This window comes from Rhinatrema bivittatum, chromosome 3 (assembly GCF_901001135.1).
Source record: "Rhinatrema bivittatum chromosome 3, aRhiBiv1.1, whole genome shotgun sequence".
Lineage (NCBI taxonomy): Eukaryota > Metazoa > Chordata > Amphibia > Gymnophiona > Rhinatrematidae > Rhinatrema > Rhinatrema bivittatum.
The window spans coordinates 538,151,003-538,164,916 of NC_042617.1; the positions used below are offsets into that span (position 1 = coordinate 538,151,003).

Below are 13,914 nucleotides of genomic sequence, written 5' to 3' on the forward strand. Positions count from 1 at the left end.
TTTTAATTTTTATATACCGAAGTTCTTGTGGGAATTACAAATCACTCCGGTTTACATAAAACGATGAACTGCCCAACAGCGGAAGGGGGCTTTACATATAACTGTAGAACATAAGGAACAATAAAACCGGATGTCAATTTAACATAGTAATAATAAATATAATATAATATGTACATACAATTTAACTATTTAACGTAGTGGTGATGACCTGTCAAATCTACCATATAGATACAATAAGAATAATATAGTGAACTTATGGACTCAAAAATTGATTGTGCAGTTGTGGAGTCCTGATAGTAGGAATTGGTGAGGTGTCAATAATTTAGGGATACCTAGTATTTAGGAAGTCCTCCTGTCTAAGTATCATTGAGAATCTGGGAAGGCTTGTTGGAAAAGTCAGGTCTTCAGTCTTTTTTTGAACTCTTGATGACTGGGTTCTAGTCTTAGATCTGGGGGGAGCGCGTTCCACTGGTGGGGTCCTGCTGAAGATAATGCTCGTTTGCTCAATGCTGATTTTACTTGTGGGACATGCAGTGTTCCTTTGTATGCGCTTCTAATTGGTCTAGAAGATGTATGCGGTTGAAGTTGAGTGCTTAGCATGATAGGAGCCAGATTGTATATTGCTTTGTGTACTATTGTGAGTATCTTATAGAGTATCCTATGTTTGATGGGAAGCCAATGTAAGTTACGAAGGATTGGGGTGATATGGTCTTTTTTGTTAGAACTTGTGAGGATTCTAGCAGCGGAATTCTGTACCATCTGTAATGGTTTGATGGTGTTGAAGGGTAGACCTAGCAGAAGGGAGTTGCAATAGTCGAGCTTTGATAGTATGATGGATTGCAGTACGAGCCTGAAGTCCGAGAAGTAGAGGAGGGGTTTAAGTTTTTTAAGGACTTGCAGTTTGTAAAAGCAGTCCTTAGTGGTAGTATTTACGAACTTTTTTAGGTTTAGATGGTTGTCTAGCCAGGCTCCAAGGTCTCTGACGTCGGGTGAGAACTTGCTATTTGAGTTAGGAGGAGAGAGGTTTGATGAGATTGTAAGGGGATCCTGGGAGACAATGAGCATTTCGGTTTTGTTGTCATTCAATACTAGGTTGAGGTTTGAGAGAATGTTTTTAATCGGCTGTAGGCATTCGTTCCAGTATGTGATGGTTTTTTGAAGGGATTCTGAAATCGGGAGAAGGATTTGTATGTCGTCTGCATAGAGGTAGTGTGTAAGCTTGAGGTTTGAGAGTAGGTGGCAGAGAGGGAGGAGGTAGATATTGAAGAGGGTGGGTGAAAGTGAGGAACCTTGTGGGACTCCTAGATCTGTGAGGATTGGATGCGATTCTTTGTTGTTTATTCTAACTTTGTAGAATCTGTTGCTTAAGAAGGACTGGAACCATCTTAGAGCTGTGCCTTTGATCCCTATATTGGCAAGTTGGTCTATAAGTATTGTGTGTTTTACCGTGTCAAACGCAGCAGAAAGATCAAGAAGAACAAGCAGGTACGATTGTTTTTTCTCCAGGTTAACGAGGATGGTGTCAGTGAGAGATAGTAATAGAGATTCGGTGTTTAGGCGTTTTCGGAAACCATATTGAGCCGGGGATAGAATATTATGATCTTCCAGATATTCTGACAGTTGCTTGTTGACAATTTTCTCCATCAGTTTGGCAATGAGTGGTAAGTGGTAAATGAGATCTAGGCGTCATAGTGGATAACACATTGAAATCGTCAGTTCAGAGTGCTGCGGCAGTCAAAAAAGCAAACAGAATGTTGGGAATTATTAGAAAGGGAATGGTGAATAAAACGGAAAATGTCATACTGCCTCTGTATCGCTCCATGGTGAGACCCCACCTTGAATACTGTGTATAATTCTGGTCACTGCATCTCAAAAAAGATATAATTGCGATGGAGAAGGTACAGAGAAGGGTGACCAAACTGATAAGGGGAATAGAACAGCTCCCCTATGAGGAAAGACTAAAGAAGTTAGGACTTTGCAGCTTGGAGAAGAGATGGCTGAGGGGGGATATGATAGAGGTGTTTAAAATCATGAAAGTTCTAGAACAGGTAGATATGAATCGATTATTTAGTCTTTCAGATAATAGAAAGACTAGGGGGCACTCTATGAAGTTAGCATGTGGCACATTTAAAACTAATTAAACTGTGAAATTTGTTGCCAGAGGATGTGGTTAGTGCAGTTAGTATAGCTGTGTTTAAAAAAGGATTGGATAAGTTCTTGGAGGAGAAGTCCATTACCTGCTATTAATTAAGTTGACTTGGAAAATAGCCACTGCTATTACTAGCAATGGTAACATGAAATAGACTTAGTTTTTGGGTCCTTTCCAGGTTCTTATGGCCTGGATTGGCCACTGTTGGAAACAGGATGCTGGGCTTGATGGACTCTTGGTCTGACCCAGTATGGCATGTTCTTATTGTGGGAAGCCCTTTCCTGCTCAAAGGTAAGGGAACTCTCCCCGGGGCCAGCCTTTCTTGCCCCTATCAAAACCACAGGGACCTGACTACCTTGGCTCTGCCAGCCTGTCTTGCCCCTATCAAAACTACAGGGACCAGACTACTTCCGCTCTGCCAGCCTGTCTTGCTTCTATCAACGTTCTACCACTCTGCCTTGATGCCATATCTCAGATGACTCACTCAACTCCTTTTGAGACATTCGATAAGGCAAAATTGAAGAAGACAGAAACACAGTTCTTGCCACTATCATGGTTCCTCAGTGTGTTGGTGCTGGTCTTTCTGCTTGCTATGTTCCCCCTTTATTGTGCTGTAGGATGTTGATGCCACTTGTCTTGCCACTTTGCCTGTCGTGCTGCCTTCGAGGGTTCATGCATCTGTTATCGGTGCTCTCTTTTGAAGCTGTGGTGTGTTTTTTACACTCTCGCTGCTGCTTTGCACCTGTTAAAGCACTCTTGCCACTCCTGGTACCCCTTTGCCCCTTTACATTGCCTTAGGCTATTCATGCCACTTTGGTGCCACTTTGCCACAGTCTAAGTACCTTGGAGCTCTTTTCTCATTCTGCTGATTGCTCCCCAGAAATTTCATCAGAATTGATAAGAAAACTCCAATTCTGCAGCCAAAAATAGGCTGCAAATACTTCCCCCATTGACTTTAATGGGAAATCAGAAAATGAATAAAACTAATCAACGAATTGGGTTTTCCCCCTATGAAACAAATGCAATGAATTTGGGTCCCGGCGAAACAAATACCAAATCGCAACTAATTTTTTCCTTCTGCACATCCCTACTATTTTATATCTAATTCTTAGTGAAATGCAGGATTTGGTGAGAAAAGTAAGTGTAGTGGGGCCACTTGGTAATAGTGATCATAACATGATCAAATTTGAACTAATGACTGGAAAGGCGACAATATGTAAATCTACAGCTCTAACACTAAATTTTCAAAAGGGAAACATTGATAAAATGAGGAAAATAGAAAAAAATGGAAAGGTGCAGCTGCAAAAGTTAAAAGTGTACACAGGCATGAATATTGTTTAAAAATACCATGTTAGATGCGCAGTCCAGATGTATTCCATACATTAAGAAAGGTGGAAGGAAGGCAAAACAATTACTAGCATGGTTAAAAAAATGTGAAAGAGGCTATTTTAGCCTAAAAAAGCATCCTTCAAAAATTGGAAGAAGGATCCATCTGAAGAAAATGGGAAAAAGCATAAGCATTGTCAAGTTAAGTGTAAAACATTGGTAAGATAGGCTAAGAGAGAATTGGAAATGAAGTTAGCCGTAGAGGCAAAAACTCATAATAAAACCTTTTTAAAATATACCCAAAGCAGGAAACTTGCAAGGGAGTCGGTTGGACCATTAGATGACCAAAGGTGTTAAAGGGGCTCTTAGGAAAATTGCAGAAACACTAAATTATTTATTTGTTTCTGTGTTTACCAATGTGGATGTTGGAGAAATACCGGTTCCGGAGAAGGTTTTAAGGGTGATGAGTCAGATGAACTGAACCAAATCACTGTGAACCTGGAAGATGTAGTAGACCAGAGTTACAAACTAAAGTGTAGCAAATACCTGGACTGGATGGTATGCATCCTAGGGTACTGAAGGAACTAGAAAATGAAATTTCAGATCTATTAGTTAAAATTTGTAACCTACCATTAAAATTATCCATTGTACTTGAAGACTGGAAGGTGGCCAATGTAACCCCAATATTTAAAAAGGGCTCCAGGAGTGATCCTGGAAACTACAGACGGGTGAGCCTGACTTTAGTGTCAGAAACAAACTGTAGAAACTATTCTAAAGATGAAAATCACAGAGCATATAGAAAGACATGGATTAATGGAACACAGTCAGCATGGATTTACCCAAAGGAAGTTTTGCTTCACAAATCTGCTTCATTGTTTTGAAGGGATTAATAAACATGTAGAAAAAGGTGAACTGGTAGTTGTAGTGTATTTGGATTTTCAGAAAACTAAAAAGTCAGGTGACAGGAAGTGATGTCCTTTCATGGATTACAAACTGGTTAAAAGACAGGAAACCGAGAATAGGATTAAATGGTCAATTTTCTCAGTTGAAAAGGGTAAATAGTGGAGTGCCTCAGGGACCTGTACTTGGACCAGTGCTTTTCAATGTATTTATAAATGATCTGGAAAAGAATTTAACGATTGACATAAATCAAACTTTGCAGGTGATACAAAATTATTCGGAGTAGTTAAATCATAAGCGGATTGTGACAAATTGCAGGAGGAACTTGTGAAACTGGAAGATTGGGCATCCAAATGGCAGATGAAATTTAATATGGACAAATGCAAGATGATGCATATAGGGAAAAATAACCCATGCTGTTAGGTTCCATATTAGGAGCTACCACACAGGAAAAAGATCTAGACATCATAGTGGATAATACATTGAAATTCTTGGCTGGGTGTGCTGCGGCAGTCAAAAAAGCAAACAATGTTAGGAATTAGGAAGGGAATGATGAATAAAATGGAAAATGCCTTAATGCCTTTGTATCACTTTATGGTGAGACCGCACCTTGAGTACTGTGTGCAATTCTGGTTGCAATTCTAAGTGTACAATTCAAAAAAGATGTAATTGCACTGGAGAAGGTACAGAGAAAGGGGACCAAAATGATAAAGGGGATGGAATGGCTCCCCTATGAGGAAAGGCTAAAGAGGTTAGGGCTGTTCAGCATGGAGAAGAGACGGCTAAGGGGAAGTATGATAGACGTCTATAAAATTATGAGAGGTCTAGAATGGGTAAATGTGAATTGATTATTTACTCTTTTGGATAAAGTTGGCATGTAGCACATTTAAAACTAGTCGGAGAAAATTCTTTTTCACTCAACACACAATTAAACTCTGGAATTTGTTGCCAGAGGATGTGGTTAAGGCAGTTAGTATAACTAGGTTTAAAAAATGTTTGTATAAGTTTTGGAGAAGAAGTCCATTAACTGATATTAATCAAGTTGACTTACGGGTAGATTATCAAAGGGATACGCGCGTACCCCCCAAAAACCTACCCCAAACCCCCCCCTGCGCGCGCCAAGCCTATTTTGCATAGGCTCGGCAGCGAGCGCAACCCCGGGACGCGCGTAAGTCCCGGGGCTTGCACAGAGGGGCATGTCTGGGGGCTTGTCGGGGCGTGCCGGGAATGATGCGGCATTTCGGGGGCGTGTCACAAGTGATGCGGTGTTTCGGGGGCGGTGCCGCGGGCGTGGTTTTGGCCCAGGGGTGTTCCGGGGGCGTGGCTGCGGCCTCCAGACCAGCCCCCGGAGCGGGGCAGCCGGCCCGGCGCACGCAAAGGTAGGGGGGGTTTAGATAGGGCCGGGGGGGTGGGTTAGGTAGGGGAAGGGAGGGGAATGGGAGGGGAGGGCGTAGGAAAGTTCCCTCCGAGGCCGCTCCGATTTCGGAGCGGCCTCAGAGGGAACAGGCAACGCGCGCCGGGCTCGGCGCGCACAGGTTGCACAAATGTGCACCCCCTTGCGCGCGCCGACCCTGGATTTTATAAAATATGCGTGGTGAGGAGGGACAGCATTTGCCCTTTTCCGGCCCTCCGGAACCACTACTGTCTCCAAAGATACATTGAGCAGGTCTTTCAGCAGAACCTCTGAGCTTTCTAAGTATCCTAGGAGGTATCCCATTCCCATTCCTTTCAGAAGGAAGGGAAAGTAGAGAAGGCAGGAGCGAGGAAGGGAAGGAAAAACTAGAGGTGAAAGAGAAAAAGGGGAGACTGGGGAAGCGGGGATGCAGGCTGTAGTGAGGAAGAGAAGGAAATGGAAGCAAGAAAAATTAATGAAAAGCAAAGCAAAGAAAGAACTGATATGGACAAAGGGTAAAAGGTTATTCCCATGCAACAAAGGTCAGAAAACTTTTATTTAATGAAATATTTTAAGCTATGATTTTTCAATAAAACTGACTTTTTGCACACAACAGTATACCTAAGTGCAATTATGCAAATCTGCTGAATAATTTCAAAAGCGATGCCACAGAATTTTTGTAATCTTTGCATATCCAGGCTGCTGCAGAAAACTTGGGGTCTTTATTATCATTTATACTACTTCCTATTGTTCAAAGTCTGTGCTAAGGAATCTAATGATGCAATCCACCAACTCTGACATATAGGGCTACACTTGAAAAGGTCTACCGGTGATATATCCATCTTCAGTAATCCTCTGTTCCCACAGCTGGATGTCCTTTCCACTGGCAGCCTCGCACACAACACCATTGACTGCTTGGAAATCCATCCTAGTTCCATCAAGAAAATTGAAATGTTGGGAAGTGGTAACTTTGGGAATGTCTGGTTGGCAGTTTGGAATGAAACAACCAAGGTGGCGATCAAGGAACTGAATGGTAATACTCTTCATGCAATGATTAGCGAACACTAAAGAGTTGTAATTACAACCTGTCATTTTCTCACCATGTACCTCTTTGTTTGGCCGGGATCCACATGCAGGGTCTGAGCTACACACTGATGTTGGTCCCTTATTGGCCTTTTGACTGAGATTAAGTTGCACAATATGAGCCTGATTTTCAAAAGCATTTACACGCTTAAAAATGGGTTTTACCTATGGAAATTAACTTTACTCATGTAAGTGGGCTTTTGGAAAATTGCTACAATATGTGCCATTGAATTGTCCGTAGGATTTACTCGCATGTCTTTTGAAAATTGCTATGATAGTATGTTACATTTATGCACGTAACTCCATTGAAAATTCAGCCATCCTACCATAATGGTTATCATATGGTTACAGATCATCCTAAAAATGCACTTTGCTGGTTTCAACAATAGTTTGATGAGAGTCTGTATTCAGTTTGGTCTATAGCTTCTGTGAGAAACTTTGAACTCCATTTCAAAATTTAAAAAAGTATTTAAAAAATTGGTATATTTATTGCTGTTAAAAGTTAAAACTGACTTTCTATGTTTGGGGCAGGGCAAATTACCAAACGTTATTTCTTTGGTCCACCTCTGTTGGGGCAGAGCATTTTTTAAAAGTACAGCTATTAATTTCTTCTCTCTTTTGCATTCTACTGTCCCTGTTTATCTTACACCCCCTCACCCCACCTCATCTCCAAATTCTCTGATATACATTCCCTTAATTGAGGAAGGCAGATTTTTCTGCAAGGCTTTAATTTACATAAAATAATGTAACAAGCTACTATAAGCCAGGTTCATGCCCCCATGAGCTTATCATATGTTGGAGCCTTACAATGTGGACCGAGCAGTGTCTAGATCTGAGTGAGGTGTTTTGGACCTGACAAAAAGGGGCTTTCAACCCTGTAGAGTCTGCAAACCATCACAGCCAAGGTGATGAAATATAAACATACATCCAAAACCCCTGTGTGCTCGCCTGTGAATGACAAATATTCTGCAAGAACTAGCATCCAGTATTCACAGTGTTAATAAGTTGTTTAGCCTATCCAGAGAACAGCACTACAAAGCCAGCAGAGGAGGAAGCCAAAGGAATGCTGGGTGACCATTTAAGGTAGAAATGGGGCAATTTGGCTGGCTCTGTCTGTGTGTGCAAGGTGGGGATGGCTAGGAGTTGGAGCCAGGAAGAGAGGACTGCATCTGGAAGCTCTGCAATCAGTTTTTCTCCTCAAGAGCTAATTATCAAGAGGGAGAGGCAGAAGTCTGCACTCTGTAGAAATAGAGAGACGACTGTTGTTGCTTCATAGTCAAGCTACATGTAAAATCCTAACAAGGGACAGTGGAGCCAGGAACTGAGTGACTAAGAGACTTCCTTTCCAGAGATATCCATGCCCAGGAGCACATGGCTGGATCACTCTCATAAGAGACTGAGTTAAATAATCTAAACCTTGCACAGAAAGCATCTTAGCAGAGGAGGGAGAGGATTTATTTCCTTGCCTTAATTCATCTTAACTGCTTCACCCTTTCAGCCGATGTGCCTTTGCTGGCAGGTACTGGGAAAGAAAAATCTGGTGGACAATGGACTTTCTGTAAGAGACTGAAACCAGACCCACTTTCTATTTAGTACTATTTAGGGAAGCTCCCCAGGAGAGAAAGACCTTTCACATATTGCAGTGCTCATCTATTTGGTTTGCATCTAGCCAGCTCCACCATCAAGATGGGCTTGCTCCTAAGAAGTAAGCAACATGAAATGAGATCTACTTTTTGGGACTGGCCAGTACTGTCAAAGGCAGAGTGCTGGGCTCGATGGACCTTTGGTCTGACCCAGCATTGCACATCTTATGTTCTTATTGGCTTCCCTCCAATCCTCAGGTACAGAGACAAAGTGGAATGATAAATTACAGATTATCCATAGGAGGTCCACAGTTTTGCATTTGAGTTCCTTTAGAACCTTGGGGTGAATACCATCAGTTCCCAGTGATTTATTAATATTTAATAAATTTACTCTAGCACCTCTTCAAGATTCACATTGATTTTTTTCAGTTTCTCTGAATTATCATCTAGAAAGAATGGGTCTTGCGTAAGTATGTCACCAGCATCCTCTGCAGTAAAGATTGAAGAAAATAATTTCATTTTTCTGCTATGGCCTTAATCTCCCATACTGCCCCTTTTACCCCTGCTCATCTAATGGCCCAGCTGAATCCCTTGTAGATTCTGTTTTTATGGGGTTTTTTTAATGTACATGAAAAAGCTTTTTTTTTTTCCTTAGATTTTTCCCCCATGGCAAGTCTCTCCTCACAGACTCTCTTTGTTTGTTTTAGTAGTAGTTTAAATCTAACTTACCAGTGTTTATGGGCCTTCTGTTTCACTTGTTAGGTCCAGCTTTCCATTTTTTTTTAAAAGAATGCCTTTTATATTTTAATAGCCTCTTTCCCAGCTCCATTTAGCCATTGTGGTGACCCTTGTTCTTCTTTCAACCTTTTTTAATTTGTGGAATGCAGTTTATTTGGGTTTCCAAGGTCATACTTTAAAACAGTCACAAGCCTTATACAGACTTTAATCCTTGCTTCGTCTCAATTTCTTTCTAATTAGTCTTCACATTTTATCGTAGGCACCTTTTCTGAAGCAAGATGGCTGCGTAATAGGAGATGCTAAAGTTGCTGCCAAACCTTTGTTTTCTTTTTCTTTCATGTTCTTACCTAATAGCGCCTAAAAGGAAGGGAAAGGTTTGGATTTACCCCCCTGAATCCTCTTACCTTACAACAGCAGCAGCAATTAATTACATCTTTCACACCTCCTTCCTCTGATTCTCTGGGTGGCTTAGAGAGCCACCCAGAGAATCAGAGCGCCGGTGGAGGAGCACCAGCCTCACCAGCCTCTCCAGGTCTTTCTTAGCCCCCCTTGCTCAGGACTCTCTGCTGGCACCCAGACATGATTTTCCCTCCTCGATCGATCATAGCAGCACAGAATGATCACCTGCTTGCTACACAAAAGGGGTCGTCGAGCCTGTGGCTTCTCTATCAGCGGTGTTGGCGGTTTCTCCCTCGATGCCTATACCAATGGTGGATGTCTCTGTCCAGGATTTGGGAGCAGGACTGGCATCTTCAATCCCTAATGCTATCGGGTGAGCATTTCATCCTCCCCAGAAAAACGGCAGAAGTTACGCTGGATTCTCTCTGTGACTTAATTTATCATTTTAGTCAACATTTGACTGTTTCAGGCAAGCTGGATTCATTTACAGCTAAAGGGAACCCTCTGGTCTCTTTTTATCATCTTAAGATACAAGAATATGATTCTAAAATTGCATCTTTTCAACAAAATTTGGATCAGATGGTTACTATTCAGTCTAATCTGTTACAAGATTGTGGAGCTCTTTCTAGATGGGTTGAATTTCTGGAGCATTCCTCAAGACTTCTAAATTTGCGTTTTCTTAAATTCCCCAAAATTATGGGTGAACTTCCTATAATGACTTTAAAGTGATCTTTTTTGGACGTATTAAAGTTTCCTTCTGATGATGATATACCATTTATAAATAAGGCAATTTTCCTTCCTGTTTCTCTATGCTCTAATCCTAATTTTGTTTCTTTTAATGTATCTCAATTCCTTGCAGCGTCAGGATATGAAGTAATTGAATTTGATACATTACTTGTTTCATTTGTTTTAGACTGTGATTTAAGTAAAGTCAGGTCTCTTTAGTTTCAAAATCTTAAATTGGAATTTCATGGCCAGAAGGTCCACATTTTTCCTGATTTATCTAGGATTAATCAAGAGCACAGGAGAGGATTTCTTGTGCTGAGATAAGAGGTGTTACCATTAGGGGCTTCCTTTATGCTACGATGCATGTCATATTAAATATAATTCAAATACTTATATCTTCTTCTCTCCTGAGCAGCTAAGATCCTTTATTGATGCTAGGAAGGATCCGACTTTTCCTGATTTTTTTTTCACACAGAGGGCCAGATTTTATAACATGAGCACGCTGCTGCCCCTGATCTTTATTGAAGAAGTTACGCCTGCCTCTGGACAGGCATAACTTGCGCGCACCGGCTCTCCATCCCCCGGCCCGGTGGCTGCTCCGGAGGCCACGGCCCTGCCCATTTTTCAAGCCCCGGGACTTATGCGAGTTCTGAGGCTTGCGTGCGCCGCCGAGCCTATGCAAGATAGGCTCGGCGCGCGCAGGGGGAGGCAGGGGTAGGTTTTCGGGGGTTGCGCACGTATTTTACGCGCACAACCCTTTGAAAATCTACCCCAGAGTGTTTAGTTTTTGCTATGGTCCTTTCATTCTGTAACTGTTTTCCTGTTAGATCACCCCTCTGATTTCATTGCTTCCTCTGCTACATTGTTTCTTTGTTAACAAAGGGTTGGCATCAATTGGAGTTTATTTGTTATATAATATTTCTTGGTTTTTGTTTTCTTTTTTATATTGATACTATTTACCCTATATTGTGTTACAAAGTAACCATTTATGTGCTTTGTATAAAAGCTTAATTAAAAAAAAATAAAGAGTTAAAAAAAGACACCTTTTCTAAGCCATATGTGACAGGGGTGGCTCTATCATAAGGCAGGAGGAGGCAGCCACCTCAGGTGGCAAAATTTTAGGGTGGCAGCAATTGATTTCCACTACACCCCTATGGTGGCCACTTCACTTCAAATCTAAAATGTTGGCTTCACCACTAAATGATAACATCCTATGGAGTTTTCAGCCCCTACAAGCAGGAAAGAGATCTCAGCAGTGGCACCGCTCCTAAATTATGATGTCCTTCAGTGGTGCCAGAAGACCTCAGGCCCTGTGTGCAGGAAGAAAATCCTGTTCTTGGCCCACAAAAGCACCAACACAGCGGGGCCACGGTACATGAAGACATTAAGGGCCAGCAGGGCCACAGCACAGTCCATCCTTTTGTGGCCTGAGAAGACGCAGAAGCCCAGCAGAACCTCCAAGGAAAAGCCCAGAAGAAAGGGAAGGCCTGGAGTGTGAGAGTTTTGAGAGAAGAGCGCCTGTGAGAATGAATAAGAGGGGTGTGTATGTGTGAGAGAACTTCTGTAAGAGTATGTGTGTTTAAGATGTTGTGTGCCTGAAAACATGTGTATGAGGGAGTGTTTGCCAGGGTGTGTGTGAAAGCCTGTGTGTAATAGTGTGAGAGCATGTATGTATGACAGCATGTATGTGAGAGAGCTTTTGTGTATGTGTGAATGTTCCTATGATAAACAATGTGTGTGTGTGTTTGAGTGTGAGAGTATGTTCCTGTGATTCATTGTAAGAGTATGTTGCTATGACTGAGTATGTGGGTGCAAGAGCATGTTCCTGTGACAGTGTGCATATGTACAAGAAAGCATGTTCCTGTGATTGAGCCTGTGAGAGCATGTGCATGAGAGAGCATGTTCTGTGAATGGATGCCTGTGACTGAGCATGTGTGCAAGAAAGAACATTCCTGTGATTATGTACATGAGAAAGAACGTGTTTGTTTGTTTATTTATTTATTTATTTATAGGTATTTATATACTGCCCCTCCAAACAGAGTATGATTGGATGTTTTACAATTAAAAACATTCATAATATTTACAAACCCAAAATGAAACAATGAAAGAGCATTCTAGGTACAATAATATCTTGACTATTTAGTATCAGAAGTTATTCTAAAGAGCCAGGTTCAGTATTCATTCTGATATGCTGTGTGCCTGGTCCTGCAAGAATCAGGGGGACTGAGTATCTTTCTGTAACAGGACTGTTTTCAAAATTTTTTTTGAAGAAACAACTGTACTTATGAAGAAATGACTGAAAACAAGGATTATTTTTACTAAAACCCTTTCTTGAAATCTCTAAATTTGGCTCTGAGTTTATCTTCAGACCCATAGTTTAATAGTGTCACACTCATTCTCTCTGGATTTCAAATTTGTTGTGATTGCTGCTTCTCCACTTATTCTTTGGTGTTTATACCACTATTATATCACCATCACATCCCTTCCCACAACAATCTTGTAAAATCACATAATAGTTTAATGTTTAAAAGTATGTTTGATGTGTGTGTGTGTGTGTATATATATATATATATGTTTCAGAAGTCATATCACAGTGTCAGACACTCCAAGAAGTTACTAAGTAGCACATTTAAAAAAAATTGGAGAAACATTTTTTTTTTTAACTTAATGCACTATTAAACTCTGGCATTCATTGCCAGAGGATGTGGTAAAGACTGTTAGTGAAGCAGGAGGAAAAGTACATAAACTTATTAATCAGTTAGTCTTAGGGAAAACCACTGCTTATTTTGGGGTGTTAGCAGTATGGGATCTATCTACTATTTGGGATCCTGCCAGGTACTTGTGACCTGGATTGGCCACTGTTAGAAATAGGAAACCTGACTTGATAGACCTTTGGCCTGGCCCAGTATGGTGGTTCTTATGTGAAATCTGTGAATTTTTTTTATAATTTTTTTATTTATGCATTATTTCAGATATATTACATCATATATCAAGTATAAGAGAGCTTACAATATTTCTCTGAGATAATAAAGTAAAAGAAAAATACTATTAAACATAGATCTCTTAAACACAGGAAATATTGGGACCAAGATTAACAAGAAATATTGGAGCTCGATTCCTTTAAACATATAAAAAGAAATAAGCCATCACATGATGCATTACCCCCTATATATTATCCCCTCAACCCTTTCCATCCAGAAAACCTCTTAATTGATCTGGTTCATTGAATATGTATCTGTTTCCTTGAAATTTTAAACAACATTTACAGGGGTATTTCAAAACCATTGTAGCCCCATGATTCAATACTTCAGGCCTCATTACCAAGAACTTTCTTCTCTGCTCCTGTGTGGAGCGGACAATATCTGGGTAAATCCAAATATTTTGCCCTTAGTATTTTACATTTCTATTCCTAAAGAAGTATTTCAAAATTAAATTTCTATCCTGTTCAAATGGAAAAGTTGCTAATAATGTACCCCTATTCTTAATCTCAGTCTGTAAAGACATTTCCAATAATTCTGAGGCATTCAAAGATTTCTTTTCTTGTTTTTCTTGGGTTTGTTCTGCTCCTGCTGATGTTGTATCCTTCATATAAACATAATAAGCCTTTGAAACAACCG

The 13,914-nt window shown here is 40.8% G+C and overlaps 1 protein-coding gene across 1 annotated transcript in view; it reads left to right on the forward strand.

Moving 5' to 3' along the window:
- The window catches only part of LOC115088261 (tyrosine-protein kinase SRK2-like), a 79,328-nt gene that overhangs the window by 42,393 nt on the left and 23,021 nt on the right, over positions 1–13,914 (forward strand). Inside the window, exon 4 of the mRNA XM_029596366.1 lies at positions 6,636–6,801. Coding sequence (XP_029452226.1) covers positions 6,636–6,801 — 166 coding nt within the window. The remainder of the gene's footprint in view (positions 1–6,635; positions 6,802–13,914) is intronic.